Source organism: Cibotium barometz, chromosome 46 (assembly GCF_041138505.1).
Source record: "Cibotium barometz isolate CiBa-2024 chromosome 46, ASM4113850v1, whole genome shotgun sequence".
NCBI classification, from domain to species: domain Eukaryota; kingdom Viridiplantae; phylum Streptophyta; class Polypodiopsida; order Cyatheales; family Cibotiaceae; genus Cibotium; species Cibotium barometz.
In genome coordinates, this window is record NC_141091.1 from 10,385,168 (window position 1) to 10,411,091 (window position 25,924).

The 25,924-nt window shown below is 38.5% G+C and overlaps 1 protein-coding gene across 1 annotated transcript; it reads right to left on the reverse strand.

The window, feature by feature from the left end:
• Positions 1-16,777: 16,777 nt before the first annotated feature.
• Positions 16,778-17,766, reverse strand: LOC147611865 (germin-like protein 5-1). The gene has a single exon (XM_086783741.1). The coding sequence runs from the start codon at positions 17,704-17,706 to the stop codon at positions 17,017-17,019; it is 690 nt and encodes a 229-aa protein (XP_086639867.1). The 5' UTR covers positions 17,707-17,766; the 3' UTR covers positions 16,778-17,016.
• Positions 17,767-25,924: the final 8,158 nt, after the last annotated feature.

Below are 25,924 nucleotides of genomic sequence, written 5' to 3' on the forward strand. Positions count from 1 at the left end.
AATAGTCGATTTTTAACGTAACCTACACTGCTCTCAATCTCGGTATATTTAGACAAAAGATATTTCCACACATTGACAATAACATACCATCCACATGAGGTAGAATATTTTTGTAAAGCCACTAGCTGATTCAGAAAATTATACTCTACCTCCTTTTTCAAATTTGGATATTCATCTTCAATAGCCGCAATAGCTCTTGTACATGCCCTATTAAAAATTAAATTCGAATATAAGGAAAAATAAAGTATGAAGCTTAGAAGGAAGATCAATATTCAAGTTATTAAGGAGAACTACTTACAATTTAATCTGCCCATGCATGCTAATTAGGCTAATCATGAAAATAACACTCCTTCTCAGAAGATTAATAACATAAGAACTCTAGTGTCCATTGGAAAAAAGTAAAAGAAATATTTCAGAAAGCGAATATCGTATGTTAAATATTTAAACACATAGGAATCATCAATTAGAGATGAACCTCTCTACATATGGCAAAGCAACAAAACAAATGTTCTTATTTTCATTTGCTTGAAATAGGATGCCAGCTCGGAAGTCTTCTTCATATCAATCAATGCAGGGGACACTAAGGGATCACAAATAAATATGTGGTTGACTTGATTTGGAATCAATGCCTTCATAAGTGTCCTAAAAGAGTTTATAAAGGAAAAATAAACAAAATAAAAAATATTCTTACATTATTAACATATGAGAAAATAAACATATGTGAAAAATGTAGTCATACCTTAAACACATAAGAAAAACACTGTCATTGATCTCCCTATCCTTCTCTACAAGCATGTAAATGTCCCCAGGTGCAATATAGAGATAGTCTTCCTCTTCCACTATACCAACATTGCAGATAAGCTTCCCTGGTACTTGGGCAAGCCTCTGAGAATTGGCTATCTCCAACTGCACAAGGGTCTCTAAGCTATCATGCACATGTGAGAACTTTTCCTTCAACTCCGCCTCCTTTTCCTTCACCTCCTGCTTGCCTTTGATTTCCTTTTCAATACTGGGGAAATTGCAAGGATCTCAAAGGATTTCTTATCCCTCATTGGAAAGGGATGAAGAAGTTTGTCAAACCTGTACCTCACCTTGCTAACAAGTGTCATGTCCCTGTCCATCAAAGTGACTCTTCTTGCATGGGCAGCACATATTAAGCTGTCATTCATGAATTCTATAATAAATTCTTCACAAGCTTCTTGAAGACATGCCACTACACTACTCTGCCTTCTATAATGTCCTTGCCCTTTGATACTGTCACTTACTACTCTTACAATTCTCAAGAATGGTGTCCTAGGGATGAGAAGATGTGTAGACTCTTGTGCTTGCCTTATCTCAGTAAACAATTTATTTTGTCTCTGAAGGAAAGTTCTTGCCTTAAATAAATTGGTTCTACCCTTTATTAGTTTCTTCTCTAATGGTTGTTTAAGTTGTTACCTCTGGCTCTGGCTCTAGCTTTGAATCTTTCTGTTTAGGAAGGGAGGGATTTGGGTAAACCATCCTCACAGTTTGCTTTGTACGAGCCATACTTCCAAGAAGCAATGAAGCAAGAATCCGTCCAGGGAGCGATGAAGCAAATCCAACCCTTTGAGAAGAGTTGGATTCGCACCGTGGATGGAATCGGGCAACAAGGCACAGGGGACACGCTGTCCACGGAGCGATAAGGCAATTTTGAGCCTAATGGGAAGACTACACTCGCGCCTCGGAAGGAATTGGGCAAGAAGGCGGGCGACAAGCTAGTGCTGTCCATGGAGCAATAAGCCGGATCCGAGACAGACGGAGGTGTGCACTCACGCTGTAGAAGGAGGAGGGTCGATGCTGTTGTCCCATAAGCTGGGGATAAAAACGCTGATGATATGTAGTCCCAAGGTATGTTGCTGAAGAAAAACACTATAGATTTACTGTCAGTAGCAAGGAAGATGTGTTGATGTAGGGCAGGCACACCGGCAGGAGCACTAGATGATGTGGTATCGAATATGTTTATGAAGTAGTACAAAAGACTAAGTGAAGTTTAGTTAAGACTAAGGTTGTTTTACTACGATCAATCCCTTGCATGTCACGTGGACATATTTGAACAAGAAGGTGTAGGACCTAGAGTAGAAAACTAGTCCCAGGTTGTTGCAAGATCATGATGTCCAGTTTTTTTCTAGTTTAGGCTGGACTGGAAAAATGCTTGGAGAGAAAATTTTGGAGAGCAAGGTACTTCAAATGAGATCAAGCAGCTAATATAAAATACACATGCACTTAAATTAATCCAATATAACTTAAATTAATATAAATTAGTCTAATTAATTAAAAAAATAATAAAAAATATGATGAAATGATTAAAAAATGATGTTTTGATACTTAGAGTGATCCAATTTGTTTTTCCATAGATGCACCATTACAAGAACACTAGTCCCTATAGGTTTTAGATGATTCACATCACAAATGTAATGTCACTAATTAGATTATTAATATTTGCAGGCCTTTTGATATCCTGGAAGAATTTTGGAAAAGAGATCATTAAAAATCCAACCATTGGATTTGTAATTTTTACTAACCACCACGTTCTACTAATGTCTCAGTATCTACCACTCTTTTGATCTACAAGATTATGGCATTTAGTCATTGTGGGTACAAAAAGTGATGTATATTATAACACTTTAAAGACCTTGAAAGAAAATAGACAAATAGCTTAACATTTTCTCAAAAATCAAGTTAAGATATATATTATGTGAATATCTAAGGTATAAAGTGGGAATCTCACATGAGTATATGTAAAAGATAATAGCATTTTATGGAATCAATTCAAATTTGGGATAGGGTGTATACATTAACTTTGTACCTAAGAAAATGAGGACCTTTGACTATCTAATGCTTAATCAGATTATGCAACTATATTTTCAACTTTGAATGTGATGTTCCAATAAAAGAATTTGAAAGGAAATTTCTTCGTTTGCTAGGAGAGATTAGCTACTAAAGGTAAACAAATGCTTGCTTTTTTATTGTTTGTAGAGTGCCTGAGTGGAAAAAACTAGGTACCCTCATCCTGTAACCACCCTCCCATCATGTGAGCCCAGTCCGGGAGACGAGTCAGCCTGGGTTCCACTCTATATGTCCAATGTGAGGTGTGCATTGTCCTACACATGAAGCAGTGTCAGTCCGTGCTGTGAGTCTCCCTCTAGAATGATGTTAGGTGATCGGTGTATCTTGTCTCGACTAGGTGCCAAACATTTGTAGGTGTTTGTAGGATTGCATGTAGAGAAGGGGGAATCCCATAAGGCTACCCTAGAGCAGAGCCTTGTGCTCTTGTTGTGGGCAAGGGGGAGCTGTTGAACCACCCCCAAGGGGTGAGGAGGTCCCTAGGCTATGCCCACCAAATAAGGCTACCCTAGAGCAGAGCCTTGTGCTCTTGTTGTGGGCAAGGGGGAGCTGTTGAACCACCCCCAAGGGGTGAGGAGGTCCCTAGGCTATGCCCACCAAATGGGAGGGGCTATCGGCCAGCCAACCGACTGGGCCACATGCCCTACAGAAGGCTAGATATTAATAGCCTAGATAGCCGGCCGAGTGGTGGCTGCCCAACAACCAATTGGTTTTCTTGGGGTGGCCAAACCATACATAAGCAAGGGGAAGCTCCAGTCTCGCGGATATTCAGGACCCAATATTGTGTCCTCTTCTCCCTCTCTCTCGCTTTATTTTTTTCACATCTACTTCAGTTTTGTGCGTTATTTTTGTCGTGAAAGATTGCTGAATTTTGAGAATTGAAGTTACTGATTTGGTCCCAAAGATTCTGCATGTTATATTAAGCAGCTCTCCATCATTTTGGTGGTCTTCAGCCCAAGACGACCCTGAGAAGGTGTGGACTTTAGAATTCTGCTTAGAGCCATCCCAAGGGGCCAGTAAGGCCCTAAGCTGTGCCCACCAGCCCTTGCATGGGCAAGGCAGGCTGCTGTTGGGCTAGCCCTAGGAGCCATGGCCAAGCAGTCGACAGGGCCCTGCCTAGCCAGTTGGTTGAGTGTGGGCAGTCCCGCACTATTTGTGAATGGCTGTCGACGACGAGCAACCTCCACACCCTCTCTCTCTCTCTCTCTCTCTCTCTCTCTCTCTCTCACTCTCTATATTTCTACACATCTACTTTAGTCTTTCAAACATGGTTGCGTATTGTTACCATGAATTATCTCTTCGGTGTTTGAGTAGAATCGTACACTCTTGTAGAACACCTTTGCAGCTCCAACAACTCTCGCTCGAGCTCTATGAGGACAAACTTTGTGCTAACCTTGTCCTAGTTCCTTCATTTAAATGAAAACTCTATGTTTATTAATCAATTCAATTACAATTTACAACCATCTCATATTGTAATCAAAGATCTCTTATCCCCATAGCTTGTGGACCTCAGGCATATAGAGGTCCACGAGGTCTCGAAAGTTAACGAAGGAAAACCTTGCCTCTGTCTTGGCCCACTATGTTTATTAATCAATTACAATTTACAACCATCTCATATTGTAATCAAAGATCTCTTATCCCCATAGCTTGTGGACCTCAGGCATATAGAGGTCCACGAGGTCTCGAAAGTTAACGAAGGAAAACCTTGCCTCTGTCTCGGCCCACTATGTGTCCCCACTTGTCAATAATGCACTCTACGCCCACGTTCCCTATACAGGATTGTGGCACCAACGGCGGTGGGACTGTCTGCTTAGGCAGATTTGTGACACTCCGCTCGTCACTCCTATAATGAAACTAAAACAAATAGATATTAGCCATTGAAATAACTAGTATAACATACAAAACATACTTCATACCTATGTTGACGATGCCTCTGTGGAGGCTCCTGGGTGACAACACCAGGCTCCTATGTACCTCTCATCTATGTCCTATATAATTGACCAAATATAAGTATCATTTATTTTTTAAATAAATGATGGCTCAAAAGAGACAAATTATCAAAATTATACATATTCATCTGGCTGTATGGTGCCACGTTTTGCTCCTGATCCTAATCCTTTGGTGCCATGTCGAGCTTTGGATCCTGATCCTCCATGGCTAGCTCTAGCTCTTGATCCTGACCCCCCTCCTCTTGACCCTCCTGCTCTAGATCCTCCTCCTCCTCTCACAGATCTAGAGGTGCTCTTGCAAGGGACTAAGGGCCGCAAGGAGCAAGAGAGTCAAGTGAGGGTAGCCTCCAGCTTGTCAACGCTCAATACAAGATACTCTCCCATGTACTCCTCTATCTCATCTCTACTCAAACCTAGACTCCGCAATACTCTCTTGATGGCTTTCAAGAGACCTGACTTCCCGGAGTCTACCATGGATATCTATACACATGTAGAAGGATATTGTATCTAAACTTATAAGCAGACAATAACAATCCACTAGTACATGTATGCAAGATAAAAGATGCACACAACGTCAAGAATGGCAACAACAACAAAATATCAGACTACCAGGAAAATAAAAGATGCACACAACGTCAGGAATGGCAACAACAACAAAATATCAGACTATCAGACTACCATGAAAAAAATATTAGACTATCAGACTACCAGGAAAAAAACCGATAGTTTCATTAAAATATAGAAATAGTATATTATAAAAGAGTACTTTAAATTCATAGTTCCTAAACATTTTGTAGAGCCCGCTACACGAATGATGCCTTTTTTTAATATTGATTTATTCTGGTGGTTGGCCAGGATAATGTTGTCTGCCTATTTATCAGGGTCCTCCATGGCTCATAAATGCCCAAAAGCCTTTTTCTATGTTGTTGGATGGTTGTAGAGGTCCCAACCTGTTGTGATGCATGCCCTAAATTCTTTTAATGCCTTATGTACTGTTGCAGTTACTGTAGAAGCCCCATACACTACTACACATGCTGTAAATATTGTGATCTATGCTTGGGTACATGATTTAATTGTTATAAATGCTTGGTTAGGCTATGGTACATGATGCTGGAGATGCTCCTTGTGCTTGAATGCCATGATAAATGCTCATGAGTGTTATAAGACACCGAGCAAACATAACTAAGGAAACTCGACCAGCTACAAAAACCATATAGTGCTCTGGTTTATATGGTCTAGACCTCGATGTCAATGTCATGTTGGAGATATGGTGTTTTGGCTATTGTGGTTATGATGTCCCTAGTCAATGACCTGGACTAGGGACAAGGTCAACTAAGGGTCAACAATGGTCAGTTAGTGTCAAATGAGTGTTAGGGAGTTATTTGCATTAGGAGCATTTAGGTAAGCCTTGGGCCAAGCCATGGCAGGGCCAACCCATAAAAGATAGCTTCTTGGCCATATGAGGGCATGGTCAGTCATCATCAGTGGGTTGCCCTACACATGCACATTGGCTATCGGCCAACATTACAACCTCCCATGGGCTATCAGCTTAGCAAATACTCCTCCTTGCATATAAGCTAAACCCATCATTTCATTTAGAGCATCACTCCTCCATAGAGCATAGTTGCATAAGAATCATGGCTTACATCAACATTGGAGTAGATCATCATGGCACCGTGGTCACATGGGCACTTATTTGAATGTGTGTGTGTGTGTGTGTGTGTGTGTGTGTGAGAGAGAGAGAGAGAGAGAGAGAGAGAGAGAGAGAGAGAGTGTGCTTACCGCAATGCGCTTCAAAGGAAACATTATGTTGTGGATCTTTATTGGGGCACGATAGTGTGTGCCGGGACAAGTCTAGCTGATGTGAATAAAGCGCAGACACAAAGCTTTCAAAGGACATCACTAAGTGGAAACAAAATCAGCTAATTGATTCCACTAAAGAAACAAGAGCTCGTATTGAGCTCGCTATTGCTATTGCAAAAATGCAAAAACTTGCAACACATAAATTAATCCGGTTTGCAAATCCTACCCTAAATCGTTGTTTTTAAACCAAATTTTCCATGTAAGGAGTCCAAAATGGGATAAACCCCATGTTCAAAAAAACCAATTGTAAGGTCTATTTCACCCAATTCATTCAATTTCAAGTCCAAATTATTGATTTTTCTATGTGAAATTGAAAAATGATAGAAAATAGAATATGAAAAAATTGACCAAAATCATGAATTGCAAAAATTAAAGAAAGTTTTAGGGCAATAGGAAAAACTAAACACATATTTCCTAAGATAACAAGAAAAATGCAACAAAAATAAGAATAATGTAGAAAAATCAAAGTTGTTTTAAGATTTCCTATTTACTTCTTTCTTGAAAAAACCAAAAATATGATATTAATTTAACCAGTCTCTAGCTTTCAAAATGTATTGTGGCTATGCAATGGGGCTATTCCCTAGTTGTGCCACTTATGGAAGGCCCTGGCACCATGTAAAGGATGGAAGAAACAAGAACCCAATATTGTGGAGCTTTGCCCGACACTCGGGAGCACAAACAGAAGAAACTAGTTTACCATGGCCTAGCTCACAAATGCAAAATTAGGGTGTGTCACTCACCTTTTGAAAGACCGTTTTGTAAGACTCCTCCCCAACCTCTCAAGATGTCCAACATCTTCAACTGTAATCAAATCCCTCTCCAGAAATATAAAAGATCTTGTTTCTGCCTGTTTTGGCCTAGAGAGAGAAAATATTCTAGAGAGAGATTATTCAGATTTTGAATATTTTTGGATAGAAAAATATCTCTTATTATTAAAATAAGCTCCGCTAAAACAGAAGTTCAAAAAGATTTTCAGAAGGTGCATTAGAAATCAAGTATAATCTGTTCAAGAGGCCTTACCCTAGGGGTCCAGATTTTGGAAAAATTTTAAATTAAGGTTTTGAGGGGCCAATCCGATTCATCGAAATGTGTGGAGAAGATAAATAGAAGAAATAAATAAAATCCCCCCCAAAGATGAGTAAATGCTCACATAAGATGAAGAGTGGACTATGGACCAAAGGAATTCTAAAAAAATAGATTTTTGACACCTCACAATAGGGATTTCCCTCCTCAATGAGGTGCCTACTTCACACATGTGGTGGAGTTTTAAATCATCAAAAATTGAGATATTTCATCTCTCCTCTCTCCTAATTCAAGTCTATTTCCAAAAAGTAAGCTAAACTGACCTAAAAATGATCAAAATTTGACCAAACTGAACTGGAAAATTCTAGAATCAGTGTGCTTGGTTAGGAGCTCACTTTTTCCTACAAATAGAAGCCTTCCCCTTTATTGAAGCTTAATAGTGTTTTATGCACTGTTACTCTACTCCTCCCAAGAGCCAAGAACTCTGAAATTCTTAATAATTCACTAGTTTTTGACCATTCCCTCTTCTAAAGATTTGTTGGCCACTCTTGTTGCAAACAAGAGTAGAACCCTCAAACCATCAAGCCAAAGGAAAGCTCCCAAAATTCATGTAAGTTAAAATTCTTATATTTTTCTTTACTCTTTTAATGGTTTTCTAATTTTTGTTTTGTTGAAATGATAATCTGATGCTATGCCTTCTTGGAAAGGATTTCCCCCTCTCTCATTCTTAAAATCAGCCCTTCTTTAAGTGATCTAATAATTGGAATTAAAATTTTCATATTATTTCTCTCTTAAAAGTGAAAATTGATTAGTTTAGAATGCTTTAAACCAATTGGGGATAATTCCTAAGTAGATTAAGGTTAGAAAAATTAAAAAATGATCAGTCATACAAAGGAGGTTATGGCAATTATTTTGTTATAAAAGAGTGATTTTTATTAGATTTAATATCTATGCATAGAAAGATGCATATTGGTTATTTTTTTATTTTAAAAGAGTGACTTTCATTAATATTGATTTTTATGCATAAATAGATGCATAAAAGAATATTATTTTATTATAAAAATGTTACTTTCATCAATATTTATTTTTATGCAAAAATAGATGCATAAAAGATTTTTTTAAATAAAAGTGTTTATTTTATCAATATTGATTTTTATGCATAAATAGATGCATAAAAGAATATTTTTTATTATAAAAGTATTACTTTTATCATTATGAATTTTTATGCATAAATAGTTGCATAAAAGAATTATTTTTTATTATAAAAGTGTTACTTTTATCATTATGGATTTTTATGCATAAATAGTTGCATAAAAGAATATTTTTTAATTATAAAAGTGTTACTTTTATCATTATGGATTTTTATGCATAAATAGTTACATAAAAGAATATTTTTTTAAATTATAAAAGTGTTACTTTTATCAATATTGATTTTTATGCATAAATAGATGTATGAAAGAATATTTTTTATTATAAAAGTGTTACTTTCATCAATATTGATTTTTATGCATAAATAGTTGCATAAAAGAATATTTTTATTATTATAAAAGTATTACTTTCATCAATATTGATTTTTATGCATAAATAGATGCATAAAAGAATAGTATTTTTATTATAAAAATGTTGCTTTCATCAATATTGATTTTTATGCATAAATAGATGCATAAAAGAAAGAAAAAAACTATTATAAAAGTGTTACTTTTATCAATATTGATTTTTATGCATAAAAGAATATTTTTTTATTATAAAAGTGTTACTTTCATTAATATTGATTTTTATGCTTAAATAGTTGCATAAAAGAATATTATTTTTATTATAAAAGTGTTACTTTCATCAATTTTGATTTTTATGCATAAATAGATGCATAAAAGAACATTATTTTTATTATAAAAGTGTTACTTTCATCAATATTTATTTTTATGCATAAATAGATGCATAAAAGAATTTTTTTATTTATTATGAAAGTGTTACTTTTATCATTAAGGATTTTTATGCATACAATGATGCATAAAAGAATTTTTTTTTAAAGTGTTGCTTTCACCAATATTGATTTTTATGCATAAAATGATGCATAAAAGAATTTTTTATCAAAATAAGAGTTCACTTTAATCCTATGTTTAAATACCATGATTATTAGAAAAATGAATAAGTAAATACTCAGTGAAGGAAAATTATACCGTTTTATATTCTCTAGGATGGTAATGAGAAAATTCACAAAAACTATCGAAGTCAGAATTTAGATAAATGACTAATTTATTCCTCATAGGAATTCGTGTTTAGTTTTGAATTCAGTAAAGTAGTAATTGAAATATTACCTTCGAGAAAGATAGTTCAGGGAGAACCTTTTCAGACTCAAATCTTGAATCAGACTATGACCAAGACGTAACTCCTTCGTCAGTTTCAAGAAATGACGATGTGACCAGTTAAGTAATCTACACTCAAATCACCCACCGAATCTGAAACCAAGTTGAGACCTTTGATTTTGATCTGAGGATCAAGAATTCAAAATTCAAGGAATTCTGTGAATCCAGACCTGTGATCTAGAAGTCTTGGGATACGGAATTAAGATATACTCATTGTATTCAAAAGAAAATCAAAACTGAAAACTTGCATAGAAACCCTCTTTTCTTAAAGGACTGTCTTACGCCAGAATGCTAGTGGAGGGAGCATTTGGTATATGTGTGTTCTAAGGGAAGTTCGGTTGCAACAGCTAGCGGAGACTGTTCAAAGAACGGCTCACGCGACAAAGCCTGCATAGGTCTTAACCAGCCTTAGTATGGTTTAAATGGTGCGCTTCCGGTACGATGGACGAGGGCCGACGAAGCGATCCCTGAGTGAAGTGCCAGGACACCTAAGGAGGATCCTGGAGGGTTCTGACGAGGCGATGCACGGGCTCAGAGTGCCAAGGACATCCATGCGTTGTGTCGTGGAAGATATTTATGTATGATGACGAGAAAATTATTGTAATCTCTTACTGGATCTTGTTGTTGACCTGCTAGTCTCAATGGAGAGTCCAGAGTGATACTGTTTTGTGAGAAACAAGGATTGAATGAAAATTTTGAGTTGTGACATCTGTACCCATTAATTGTTTGTCAATGGATTGTTTTATAAATAAAAGTTTAAAGAGGAGTGTGTGAGTATCTGTTTTCTAAAGCATAAGTTAAGAAAGGCTTTCAATTATGGGTGGGTGAGTACTTGTCTGGTTTTACTATTCCAGTGGTTGGGCGGTGGCTAACCCATGGGCCTAGGCTGGCATGAGTAGAGTAATAAAACTGATTAATAGGATTACACTTAGAGCTCGACTAGTTAAATAAAGCCTGAAGACTTCTCAAATGAATAGATCAACGGCTCTGCCTAATTCAATTAGGAAAAAAGCGTTGATTCCTTCAAAATAAGTCTGTTATAGTTTCCCTTCTATCTGGTCCGACCCATTGATTAGGGTCGAGATGTCCAAACAGACGCTTCATGACATGGAGCAGCAGATGCAGGCAATTGGCAAAGATATAAAAGCTGCCCAGGATAGACAGAAGCTGTATGCAGATAAGAAGAGGACAGACAGAGAATTCGAAGAAGCAGATATGGTCTTCATTCGAGTACGCCCCAAAAGAAGTTCTCTATCTCTTGGGAGTGAAGTGTTGGAAAAGTTTATGGAATTCAAAGCTTTTGCAGAGAAGCAATATGGTTCTTGGATAAAATGTTTGAGGACAGATGGAGGTGGTGAATACACACCTCAAATGCTTTTGAGCATTTCTTGAGAAAGCATGGCATAAGAAGACAGTTGACTTACAGGTATACACCTTAGCAAAATGGTGTTGCTGAGAGAAAGAATAGAGTCATTTGTGAAGTGGCCAGGGCGATGCTCAATGAAAAGAGCATGCCAGATTATTATTGGGCAGAAGCTTGTGCTACTGCAGTGTATATACTGAAAAAGACACCCATAGCAGCCATACATGGAAGTACGCCAGAGATGCGGCTTACAGGTTTTCGGCCAGACATTGGACACCTCAAAGTATTTGGATGCAGAGCTTATGTACATGTGCCTAATGAGAGAAGGAGGAAGTTGGATCCTAAGGCAGAAAAGTGTGTGTTTGTTGGATATGCAGAGGATCGGAAGGTTAACAAATGTTACAATCCACAAACTAGGCAAGTGGTTATCTCACGAGATGTGGTGTTGGATGAGCTTGCTAGTTGGTACAAAGCAAAGGATGAGGGTGTCATTGAGTCACTTGAAGCTGATGTGCCTGTGAACTTGCCACAAGCAAGTTCTAGTTCTACTTCTATGTCTGGGCCAGTAGAGGCTGAGAGTAGTACTATACGTCCATGGTCAAGACGTTTGAGGCATGAGAGTGTGAGCACTGGGAGCAGTGCTATGGATAAAGGCAAGAAGAAGGTTGAAGGAATTGGAATTATAGGCTATGAGTCATCAAGTTCAAAGAGTTTGGATGAGGAACTTGGTATACCCTTTTTACGCACACCTAGTGCAAGGCAGGATAGATATGTGCCACCACATGCTAGAGTGACAGGTGTTCAGAGTGATCCGCATGCATTGCGGAGCACAGCCAGAAGGATATGTACACCCAAAGTATCCAACTCATGTTTGCAGATTGAAAAAGACATTATATGGTTTGAAGCAAGCACCTCGTGCTTGGAGTGATAAGATGAGCAGATATCTTATCTCCCTTGGATTTCAGGTTTCTACAACAGATTCTTCACTCTATGTGAAGAAAACAGATCATGGGATTGTTTTACTTGTCATCTATGTGGATGACTTGATTATCACAGGTGATCATGGTACAGATGTGATGCATGTGAAGAAGGCATTGAGTGGGCAATTTGACATGAAAGACTTGGGTGAATTGAGATACTTTCTTGGAATTGAAGTGATCAAAGATCATGCAGGTACATGGTTAGTGCAACGCCAATATGCATTGGATATGTTGGCAAAATATGGCATGGCAGGGTGTAAGCTAATGAGTACACCTTTGGAGCAGAATGTGAAGTGGGCTGATTTTGGTGAGGAGCTGGATGATCCATCTATGTACAGAAAGATAGTTGGTAGTCTCATTTACATAACTATCACATGCCCGAATTTGAGTTATATTGTGGGGCTAGTAAGCCAATTTATGCAGAGCCCCAAAAAACCTCATTTGGATGCAGTGAGACGTATTATGCGATATGTAAAGACCACTGCACATTATGGTCTTCTATATGAGCATGGTAAAGGCTTGGATATACATGGCTACACAGATGCTGATTGGGCAGGTAGCTCATATGACAGGAGGTCTACTAGTGGTTATGCCTTTACACTTGGAAGAACCGTGGTGAGGTGGAGTAGCAAAAAGCAACCTACAGTTGCTTTATCTAGTACTACAGAGGCTGAATATAGGGGTGCAGCCATTGCTACTTGTAAAGGAATATGGTTAAAAAGTCTCTTGGCATATTTGGGTGAGCCTATTGATGGAAAAGTTGTCATTCATTGTGATAACATGAGCAGTATACAGTTGGCAAAGAATCCAGTGTTTCATGCGCGGACCAAACACATAGAGGTCCATTATCATTTTGTCACAGAGAAGGTGCTGGATGGTACAGTGGATCTACAGTATGTGAAGACTGAAGAGCAAGTGGTAGACATCTTTACAAAGCCACTTAGCAGGAAAAAGTTTGAGTACTTCTGTACTATGGTTGGGAGTACATGGGATGAGCTTGAGGGGGAGTGTTGAGAGCTTTGATAGCCCAAGCTCATCTACATCTTCATCTATGGGAGTACTCATGAGCTTGAGAGGGGCTGTTGAGATTCAAGCTCGATGTCAGTGTGTGCTAGCTGTGTTAGGTAGTAGCATGTGTGACATAAATGACCGCGTCCAGCTGGTCATGTGCTGGCATGTTAGGTAGTAGCATGTTAGGTAGTAGCATGTGCTGGCATGTTAGGTAGTAGCATGTTAGGTAGTACCATGTGCTGGCATGTTAGGTAGTAGCATGTGTGAGACATAAATGACCGCGTCCAGCTGGTCATAGTGTGTGGACATTAGCTAGGGTTAGATGTGTGTGGACACAACTCATAGTGTGTTGTGTGTATTATGGATTATGGCTTTATGCATTGTGTAAGAAGGGAGATGGCTTCCCTCTATGGTTAGGGTTTGCAATATACATTAGGGTTTGCTCCTGTGTGTGTGTCTCCGCTCCCTCTACCTATTTTGAGAGCTTTGATAGCCCAAGCTCATCTACATCTTCATATATGGGAGTACATCATGAGCTTGAGAGGGGCTGTTGAGATTCAAGCTTGATGTTAGTGTGTGCCACCTGCACTATGTGCTGGCATGTTAGGTAGCAGCATGTGTCAGACATAAATGACCGCGTCCAGCTGGTCATAGTGTGTGGACATTAGCTAGGGTTAGATGTGTGTGGACACAACTCATAGTGTGTTGTGTGTATTATGGATTATGGCTTTATGCATTGTGTGAGAAGGGAGATGGCTTCCCTCTATGGTTAGGGCTTGCAATATACATTAGGGTTTGCTCCTGTGTGTGTGTCTCCTCTCCCTCTACCTATTTTTCAACAATAATGACTAAAATAGATGCCTCAAAACTCTCTAAGAGCATAAAAGGTTGAGCAAAAAGGGTGGAGAATGCTTATTGGGTTAGTGCTGAAGCCGAGTCTCCAACCTATATTCTAGCTCTTATAAACGACATCCTTCAAATGCTCCACCTCAAAAATTTGTCACTATGAAAAACTCATGTGATTTTTCATGATCGTGATGAGAAAATAATCTGGTTTCCCTATCAAAGGAAAATAATTAGAAATAGATTCTTGAAATTTGTTAATAAGTGCACCCACTTATTTTACTGTATGAGCTAAAAATGTTAAACTCATCATACATTGTTACCGAGCGTACATGTTTCATAAATTGCTGAGTATTGTATTAGAGATCATGCCACTACAGCTCGAGGCATTACTGCACGAATGTTTACAATATCCAAACAACTTGTGCTAACCTTCATTCGTATACCTCACCAAGGATGATAAACTTGGAAAGGGAGGTTTTGCATGGTATAATGTATCTTTTGGATATAAAGAACTATTCACCCTCAAATAAATATTATTCTTCTCCTATCTTTAGTATCATTGTTTCATCCATGTGTTGCTTGTGGTATGCATCGAACATGCAACATACTCCTCCTTAACTTAAATCTTAAATGTTTGGAATAGCTTTCCTCTTAGAATTTGTAATGTCTCCAAGGGGGTTCCTTTTTTTGGGTGATAAGAGTGAAGGAAATATACCACAAGAAACAAATATAAGGAGGGAAATATACAAGAGATGAAAAGAGCAAAATGTTGTGGGAATTAACAAGAGAGGAGGAGAGAAATCGCAACAAGACAAACTAGAGCTGGAGAGGTATTGTTAGAAAGCTTAACTCAAATCCAAGGAGATTTTTTTTCGCAAAGATGAAAGAGATTATAGGGAAAATTCATTGCAATACTTTGAAGGGGAGACAAAAGAAGGCATCATTAAGGTGCCTAATCTATGATTAGAGAGAGAGAGAGAGAGAGAGAGAGAGAGAAAATGTATGATTTAATCATATGTAGGTATGGTAGGGTTTCTAGTGGAGGAGTAGTTACAACTTTTAGGGAGAAAATGTTTTATTTTATTTTGTAGGTCAACTTTTGGGCTTGATGATGATGTACCGATGATGATGTGGTGGTCCATATCTATTGAAAAAAGATAAAGAAGCATTTTATAAAACCTAATTTGATTATTTTAGAAATCTTTTGTAGGGGTTGTTTATAATATTTTTGAGAAGAATGAAAAATGTACTAGCGGTATGTGGTCAATATATTCTTTGATCTTTGTTATGTGGTATTTAATTAAATAGTAACAAGTGCTTCATTTATATATCATGATTCATTGTGCGAAAGGCAGAACCATCGAGTGACATGCACATAGTGTGATGTTTGGTCTATATCTTTTTGTTAAGTCTTTAATTAAAGCTCTATATTCTATCATTTGTATTAACAAACTCTTAATAAAGGAGCAAGTATATTCACATGTTATTGATCTTATAACCAAGTAAAGGCCTGATATTATTAAGAAATATCAGCCAATCTCCATGGAGAGGAATCACAGATGAGATCCGAGTGCACCAGGCATCCGTCTGAGTGTGAGAGCCAATCACATTAGTTTGAGTGTGAGAGACAAGCGCACCAGTCTGAGTGTGAGAGAGATAGAGAAAGCAATAACGAGAGAGAGAGAGAGAGAGAGAGAGAGAGAGAGAGAGAGAGAGCCAGAGCTACCATATACAAATCACAATGTGGGATATAATAACAGTGTGTAATCATATGCATAGCGACACAGTTTGTGTCGCTATGCAATACAAATCTTAATAAGTTTGTCAACCTTAAAATGTTGCTTAGTGACACAAAATGTGTCGCTAAGAATGTCGTTATGTGACATGTTTGATGCGACATTCTTAGCAGCACATATTAGGGGGCCATAGTGATGCTAACAATGTTGCTACGGGAACCTCAACCTTGTAGTGTTTTTAGAGGAATGAAAAATGTCATGCAATGGATGTGATGATGATCTGGTGGTCTAGGTATTTAAAAGTAAGAAAGTGCAATGATTATGAAGCTTGAATTATGATTTAGATATTAGAAAACTTGTTTTTAGTCATAGGTAGGTAATGGGAGGGCTTTTTGGAGGGTAGTTACTAGTTACAAATTGGGGAGGGGGGGGCAAAAAAAAAATCATTTTTTTTAGTTGAGAGCAAAAAAGAAATGAGAAGTGTTGTATCATTGGATCAAGTCAATCATGATTAAAATAGATGCCTCAAAAATCTAAGATCATAAAAGGTTGAGAAAAAAAAAGGGTGGATCTAGTGAGCCAACAAGGTTTAGTTTTTGACTAATAAGAGAGTCACATGTAAGGAATTACATGCTCCAATATTTCCAAAAAAACAAAAACTGAACTTCGTGTCTATAGGGAGGCATTTAGCTTTCTAGATTGGGGAACACGCCTTCTATAATATGATTCTCCTTTTTAACCACATATATCACTTTCTCAATTTCAAAACGCTGCAAAATTTAAAATCCATTTAATTATAAGTTGGCTGGAAAATCAAGTCAGCATTACGTAAAACAACTTCATAGGATAAACATTCTTCTAGATATAACGTCTGTTTCGCAGGTTCTTCTAGATATAACTTCTGTTTTGTAGCTGGGATTGAGCGAGATATTGCTCTGTCAGTAGGGCTAATTGATATTAACTTCTGTTAGTAAAGGTTTAGCGAATGCTTATTCGATCAGTACCTATTATATTAATCTAGGTCTTGCGAATGACGTCCTTCAGATGCTCCACCTCCTCGTCGCTGATCTGGAAGGCCTTGGCCAGCACCGCATCATCGATGGCCGGGTTGGATGCGAAGGCGGCCTTGGCGACCTGCGAGGTGCCGGGGTTCTGGCTGGTGAGGGCGGAAATAGCCACGGCGGGCTCGTTGCCGCCCACGTTGAGCTGGAAGTGCACAAGCCCTTTGGGGAAGATGAAGAGCTCCCCCTGCCTTACGGTCTTGGAGAAGAGCTTGTTTTCGGTGGTGACAAAGCCCACATACAGGGATCCCTCCTCCACGTACAGAAGCTCGGACGCCCGAGGGTGGACGTGCGGCGGGTTGAGGCCGCCGCCCGCCGCGAAGTCGATGCGGGCCATGGAGATGCCGAAGGTGTTGACGCCCGGGAAGTTGGCCACGTTGGCCAGAGTGACGGCCGACCCCAAGGGGTTGGATGTGCTGCCCGCCTTGGCGATGAACGAAGATGCGAAGTCCTCCGCAGTGGCAATGGCGGCATCCTTGCATACGAAGCCGTTCACCTTGATTGCGGACTGGATGTCTGCGACACAGATGTCCTGGAGAGCGTCTGCGTCGTTGGCCTGCACGGGAAGCGAAGGGCCAAGTGATAGGACTAGTGCAAGCACCATTAACAAGAGGAGGGGAGGATCACTGTAATTAGAAAACGCCATGGTGGGCAGAAAGCTAGGTGGCTGTTGCTTTGCTGAGCTCGGCTCATCACTGCCAGCCGCTACTTATAACGGTAGTGATGTAGAAGCAGATACGGTGGCGCTATCAAGATTTCAGATGATAAGTCTTATTCGGCACCACCCACCATGGAAACAAGCCAGCTGCAGAACGTGTACCACTCACCACCCACCATGGAAGTGGCCTCCTGTCAACACAAGCGCCTGATTTTATGCTTTTTCTTTCCAAGCTTTGAAACGTTTGCACAACCGTGCTTCAATTTGGCACGAAGAGCGAGCCCTTCCATTAATCTGTGAGTTCATACTTCACGTCACCACATTATCTACCACCATCACCGACACTGGCAGTGTGTGACTTCTAATAATTTGGGCCGTTCATTTATACGTCGCCCAAACTCTGAAATGAGAACGGCCGGTAAGTCGGTTTATAGTCCTTATTTACTTCAACACATTCTCCTTCACCAACACTGGCACACCATAAAATTCATGAGTCGCGCACAACTGGTTTTATGCAAACGCGTAGCCTCACCCTTGGTTGGGCATAATTTCCCTCAAATGCTCAACTGCCCTAATTGGAATGTGAATATTTTCCCTTTCTACTCATCTCCCTCACCATCTAATGCCAATGTCCCACCAAAGCTTACACTTTGGGACAAGAATGGTGGGTATTATAACATCAATAATCGCAACTTGACTTACATTACCAAGTAGTAAACAAATTATGCAACATCTTCACTCTAGTGTAGCAAAAGTGCGAACTTGTTGGGTTCATGATAGATCGGGTTGACATGTACCTAAATAATACATAAAAACCCATTAACAACTTTGGATTTGAAATTAAAAAAAGCTTTACAATTATATAATCGTAATATTTAACATATCTTGGTCCATAGACAACGTACTTTTATGAACAATCGTATGGGTAGGCCTCAAAAAGCTATACATGTAGCCATTATTATGACCATGCCCAATAGCTTGCCAGTCAGTAGGCTCTCGATAGCCTAAGGAAGACACATTCATGCAATTTGGACTATAAAAGCCCTTTGAAGATCTACCATTAGGAAAAAATTGGACTCACAAACTGACCCTCATGATATACAAACATTTAGATACAAGGTTTAAAAAAGTGTTGCAAAAGAAAAGGGTATTGCCTCTTCCTAAACCATTTCATGTGGTGCAAGAACGACAATCATTAAACAGTAAGGTGAAACAATTGATTGGTGAGCCAATGCACTTATGTCACAGACATGTATATGAGTATGGATCAAAGGAAGTGCTGTTTGTCTTGCACACAAATAACAATTTTGTATTAGATGTATACAAGTTACAATCTCTAATGGTAAAATTTTACAGTATATGAGGCAAGCTAAAATTTGCTTTGAAGCTTGATGAAAGTGAGACTATCAAAGGTCAGAAGCTAGAATGTGTTAGTCTAACTCTCATGAATAGAGCACTAGATCCTAACATCTTGCCTACAGTCTGAGAATGAAATTTGATGGCTTGCTGCATTTGACGTACCAAAAGAAGATCATGAGATTTTGAAGATTGTCTTTAACTTGACAAAGATACCTAATACAATGCAATGTCAAAATCTTGGTGAAAGTTTGCACACAGAAGGTTATGGTGAGTATCAAGTGGAATGGCACCTTGTTGGAGATCTCAAAACTTTGAAGTGCATGTTTGGTGTGTCAAATGCAGTAAATGCAGAGTTTCCTTGCATATATTGTATGCGGTCTAGAAAGAAAGATGAGAATGGGAAGAAACAATGGGAAGAAATAGGAAGAGAAGGGTGTCCTACACGTGATCAATTTGTTTGCCGTGGGGTCCAAATGGTACGAGTAGATCCTAAGTGGGATCCTATTCTTGACATCCCCTTGACAAGAGTACACTTTTGCACTTTGCATGCACTAGTGAGGATCATAGACAAATTGGTTTATGAATATGTGTGTTTTTCTTATAAAATGCAGCCTGCTTCTAATGCCCAAGAAACATGTAAAAGGGTGGGAGAAGTATTATCTGGTATGGGTTTACATCGAGGCCGGGTAAAAACAAAGAAGGATGAAAAAAAAAGGAGCAAGCTAAAATTTGTTACAACAGTATATCTGTTGCAAAATGTGGAGACAAGCTAAAATTTGTTTTGAAGCTTGATGAAAGTGAGGTTATCGAAGGTCAAAAGTAGAATATGTTAGTCTAACTCTCATGAATAGAGCACTAGATCCTAACATCTTGCCCATAGTTTGAAAATGAAATTTGGTAGCTTGCTGCATTTGAAGTACCAAACGAAGATCATGAGATTTTGAAGATTTTATTTAACTTAACAGAGATACCTAATACAGTGCAACATCAAAATCATGGTGAAAGTTTGCACATGGAAGGTTATGGTGAGTATCAAGTGGAATGGCACCTTGCTGGAGATCTCAAAACTTTGAAGTGCATGTTTGGTGTGTCAAATATAGCAAATGCAGAGTTTCCTTGCATATATTGTATGCGGTCTAGAAAGAAAGATGAGAATGGGAAGAAACAATGGGAAGAAATAGGAAGAGAAGGGTGTCCTACACGTGATCAATTTGTTTGCCATGGGGTCCAAATGGTACGAGTAGATCCTACGTGGGATCCTATTCTTGACATCCCCTTGACAAGAGTACACTTTTGCACTTTGCATGCACTAGTGAGGATCATAGACAAATTGGTTTATGAATATGTGTGTTTTTCTTATAAAATGCAGCCTGCTTCTAATGCCCAAGAAACGTGTAAAAGGGTGGAAGAAGTATTATCTAGTATGGGTTTAAATCGAGGCCGGGTAGAAACAAAGAAGGATTAAAAAAAGGAGCAAGCGGCAATGTACCATGCAAGCCTTGCTTTGGTGGCTCAAAAGCAAGGAAATTCCTCTCTGCACCACGAAATAAAAATGGAGAACTACTAGTACAACAACCAAAGAAATATGAAGTATGGAAAAAGTTACTTATGGCCATTCCTGATCGAAGCAATGGAGGAAAGACTAGAGTAGCAAAATAAAATATGTGGATTGCTCATGATAAATTGGTAGTGCTTTTGTAGAAGATAACATTTGGACCAGATGATTCCAAGGAGTTTAAGGAGGTGATTGGTATATTGTATGCATCAGTTGTTGAATCCTGGACTTCAAGTAGTATAACACATTACATGGTAAGTGTGACATTACAATTAATTTATATAGTTTTAGAGACTAACTATGGTTACATTGTTTATTGATGTAGCATATATTGCATGCTCATGGTCCTTACTTTGCAAATGAAGGAAGTTTAGCGATATGGTCTACACATGGCATGGAGCAATCTCATTGGCAACCACGATGCGCTTTCCAAAAGACAACTACTCATGGAGGTGGAATCTATGATGTCAATCCAATGAAATAATTACTTCTACGGTGGTATAGAAAGATAGTAATAAGATTAAAGGAGAAGAAACCTATGTCCAATGGATCACAAGAAATACACAAAGTCATGTGAGGTTAGAAAGGCACGATTTGAGAATTCATCAAGTAGAGAGAAACATGCTGAATGGTTGAGAACTCAAGAAAGAGAGGGAAGCAAGTGGAAAGCCCGAGAGTCAAGTGTTTCAAACGAGCAAATGTAAGTTGAAACTCTGTAATTTTTATTGATGCAAGTATTACTCTACTAAACCAAAATGCTGAATGGTTGAGAACTCAAGAAAGAGAGGGAAGCAAGTGGAAAGCCCGAGAGTCAAGTGTTTCAAACGAGCAAATGCAAGTTGAAACTCTGTAATTTTTATTGATGCAAGTATTACTCTACTAAACCAAAATGGCTTTCACATAGAGCTTGTAAACCAATGTGATATATCACCCATAATCTCACTAACTATAACCATAATCTCACTAACTATAACCAATGTGATATATCACCTATAATCTCACTAACTATAACCATAATATTAAATGATTTTATGTGTGTGAGTATATGCATACTTTTGTGTGAATAGTTGTGTTACTTTTAAAGTTGACTAAACTATTACTTATAAGTGCTTATTAAGTGGTGAGACATTTACATTTTGTAGTCTTCTAGCTTTCAAGGCATGGCATGCACCAAGCAAGCTGCTAAGAGGAACCCTACTAAGACTCGCCCAACACAGCCCTAGGTCAATATACCAACGGAGACTGATAGTGAGCGCACTCAATCTGACAATCCAGGAGGCACTACTACAGGTTTAACACATCCACATCCGCCACGTAACAAGAAGCGTAGATAGAGACTAGGCACTTCTACTCTTCGAGAAATAAGGAAGTATCAGAAAAGTATAAACTTAGTCATACCAAGGGTGCCATTTGCAAGATTGGTGAGAGAGATACTACAAGATCTCCACCGCGAATGTCTCGTAATAGGTTCTATGCAAGACTTAGTTCTACAATCAACAATGTGCACTGATGGTTAGCCCAAGCATTACTAGATCTTCAAGAAGTAGCTGGACCTCATGCATGATGGTCAGTTGGCCGCTATTCATGCGAAGTGCATCACTCTTATGGATAAGGATTTGAGACTTGTACGAAGGATTCATAATAATGGTGATGCCTTCAGTTTAAACATGGTGATGCCTTCAGTTTAAACATGGATAATATGATTTGAGTAAATCATATGATGCATTGTAAACCTGTGTTTCAATGTACTTGTAATCTATGAGAAGTGTTTTTAATACAAGTACAATTTGATGTTTCTTTCTCAATATCTTGGGTGTTATTATCTTTTTCTCTCGTATAGTTTTTCAAGTTTATCGAAAGCATTAATTTTTTGTTCACATGCCTTATATGGATTTAGGATTTTTCACACAACATGTATGCATGTATGCATGTATGCATGTAAGACTATAAGTGTATAAAATTTCAATGAATTTAGAAATTTTAAAATTTTTGTCTTTACTAAAAGAATATAATAAAAATTACTCTAAAAATTAGATTACTTTAAATATAGAACAAAGTTCTAGAAACCCTAGGGAATTAGTGAGATGTTGCATTAGAGGGGCTCTTATAAATAAGGAAATTATTAAATATAATAAAAATTACTAAAAAAATTAAGAGTTATTTATTTTTATTCTATAAAAATATAAATATAAGTTATATTTTCAGTTTTTGAAGTTATAAATATAAGTTTAGAGTCTTTCATTTTCATTCTATTCTTGTTTTATCTTCTTTAAGAACATGGCTCGCACCAAGCACACTTCCAGGAGGATTGATCCTATGAAGGTCAAGCCCCGAGCACTACCCACACATCGCAAATGTCGGTGGAGACGTGGCACTATCGCTCTTTGAGAAATAAGAAAGTATAAGAAGATGACAGACCTTCTCATCCCGAGGAGACCTTTTCATCTCCTCGTTAGGGAGATCATGGATGATTTGAATGCGAGTCGGTTATCTCAATGGCATCCTCAGGTTGACAATAGTGAGGCTCCCACACAATGGACAACAGTTGCTTTTTGGAAGCTCTTCAAGAGGCTACGGAAGCTTTTTTGGTGGACATGTTTGGTGATATAGTGTACGTAACAGTCCATGCCAAGACAGTCACCATCACTGACAACAAAGATATGCGGCTAGTTCTACGCATGCGGAAGTGGAGGGAAGATTATGGTGATGAGCCGTAGATTTAGAGAGATCTTGTAATCTCATGTATATGCCACAATGTAATCTCATGTAATCATGATGTAAATGCGTTAATGAAAATATTTTTTTTTGATCCTTGCCAAGTGTCTACTTGATTATGTCTAGCAATCATAATTGTATTGTGATTTTAATTTTAAATTAATGATTAAATATTATTTGTTAATTGCACGAATATAACAAAACTTTAAAAATATATTTTTATTAATATAGAAACTATTACATCATGACATAGAAGCAAGTACAAAAACCCTAAACTCTGCACCTCTTAGTACTAGGCTTAGCAGAGTCAGTAGGAGCTTTGAGCAAAGGAATTACAATAAAATTTCCTTCAAGCTCGAGTTGGATAGCATGAATATCAATCTTCCCAGTTGTAGCAAGGCCTAGGCCAACAAGTAAATGAATCTTCTCTCCACGCTGAGCTTCGAACAAATATAGGAGCTTGGAGAACTTCACAAGAACCAACTTCTAAGCTTGATTTCACAGGCATGGACTTGAATGCAGCACCCTTTGTTAAAGCCTTGATCTTCATGAGAGAGACTTGTCCATCAAGGGAGCATACTTTGTGAATGACAATGATGTCTTGGAAGATCTTGCCAATATACTTCTTCAAAGCTGCATCCTAGAGTCTTCCTCCACCACCCCTTGTTCCACCAGCTCTTGATGCAAACTCATCGTCGACATATACAATTTCTTAAAGAAAATATTTGCATGCAAAAATAAAATATCAAAAATTATTCCAAAATACAATTTTGCATACAATTTTGCCCTCGAGGGGTTCACCTCAAAAAATAATAGTGTACCACATGAGTTCAACAGGAGGGGTTTTTTAATTAGATACATTGAGAAAAATTAACAAAATTACATTAACATGAGGGGTTTTTTAATTCAACTTTAGAAAAAAAATCCGCTAGTTCATAAGTAACGAGGGTTTTTTTATTGGGGGAAAAATTTTAGTTAAGGGGTTTTTTAAATACCTCCTGAATGCACGTGATATACCAAGGTTTTTCTATTAGTGCACCCCCCAAGCTGGGGCCTCAAGGGCCTGGGGACCCCACATATGTAATTTGGCATGCATCGGGGCCCTCCAGCCATGCTAGCCGAAGGCTGGTGATGTAGAATCAAGGCCATCCTTGCCAGCCTTCGGCTGGCATGCCTGGATGGCCTCGATGCATGCCAGATTACATGTGTGGGGTCCCTAGGACCTTGAGACCCCACATAGAAATTTTCAGGAAGATTTTTTAAAAAAATTATGTACCCTCTCAGCCTCATCATTCTGTTTCCCGACTGTTGAGTCTAGGTCTACCCTAGTGCTCGCTCTATCACCATGTAGAGGGTTCGAGAGGTCCAAAGAGCTCCTCTCAAATTCTGCATCATCTGAGATATCATAGTCAAGAGCAGCTTTTGCAACACTTCTTTGGATGTGGATATCTAGGTCTACCCTAGTGCTCGCTCTATCACCATGTAGAGGGTTTGAGAGGTCAATGCGTGGTCGAGGTCCAAAGAGCTCCTCTCAAATTCTACATCATCTGAGATATCATAGTCAAGAGCAGCTTTTGCAACACTTCTTTGGATGTGGATGATTGCAAAGACATTATCCATGCTCACGTCATCGTACTAGCCAATCTCAGTTTCTTGTGGAGGGACATCTAAAGTGTCAAAGTCAATGAGGTCTTCATCAACATCCCGGACAAGGTGGCAGTATAACTCTTCCTCCCTCAAATCCAATACCTCAAGGACATCTTGCATTGAGTGCCATCCATAGTGATGGCACTCAATGATGCAAGTTTTGCATTCTTAGTAAGATGGGCTGCCTCCTAGTGGATAGTCGACAAGTGCAAAGACAAGCTACATGCCTTGTCCTCTTGCTTATCCAGGACTGTCTCCTCTGACTCCTTCTCTTCATAGGTGAGAAGAGGCACCACTGGCTCCTTATCATTTTTCTCTTCAAAATCAGAGCATAATATACAAATAACAAAGGCAATATCCCGCTCTATGAGATCAATCGGGTCTGCCGACTCAAAAGTGAGGGGCACAAAGGTAGATCGGAAGGGGGAGGGGAGGAACATGTGCAAGTGCTCTTTGCACAACCTTTCTATGGTTGTCACCACTCTTCATGGTTGGAGAAGAGGAACTCTAGGGTTATCCACCAAGCAATGGAGTTAGGGATAAAAATGTGATATCATCACATCCCGCGTAAAAATATGCAAGCACTGAGCTATCGGGCTCTAGAGTCCTAAATATATTCTCTAGCTCAACACTATAACAAAACCTAGGGTAAATCTAGTCCCACATCTGACCGTAAACGGGTTGCACTCATCCACACTGTGAACGCATCTGCGAACGCATCATGATGAGAAGCCATGGTGAAGGCGTAAAGGGAGTAACAAGCAAGATGGATAGAAAGTGAGAGCTAGAGAATGCAATAGAAGTGAATGAAAATAACCCCTACTTATACTTATAAATATAAATTTATATATTATTTCATTAAAACTTTCATAAAGTAATATATATTTTATAAAAATTTTAATGGAGTAATATTTATTTCATTAAAACTAT

Bases quoted from the DNA above. Each gene is read 5' to 3' on its own strand.
- LOC147611865 (XM_086783741.1), bottom strand. From the start codon at position 17,706: ATGGCGTTTTCTAATTACAGTGATCCTCCCCTCCTCTTGTTAATGGTG.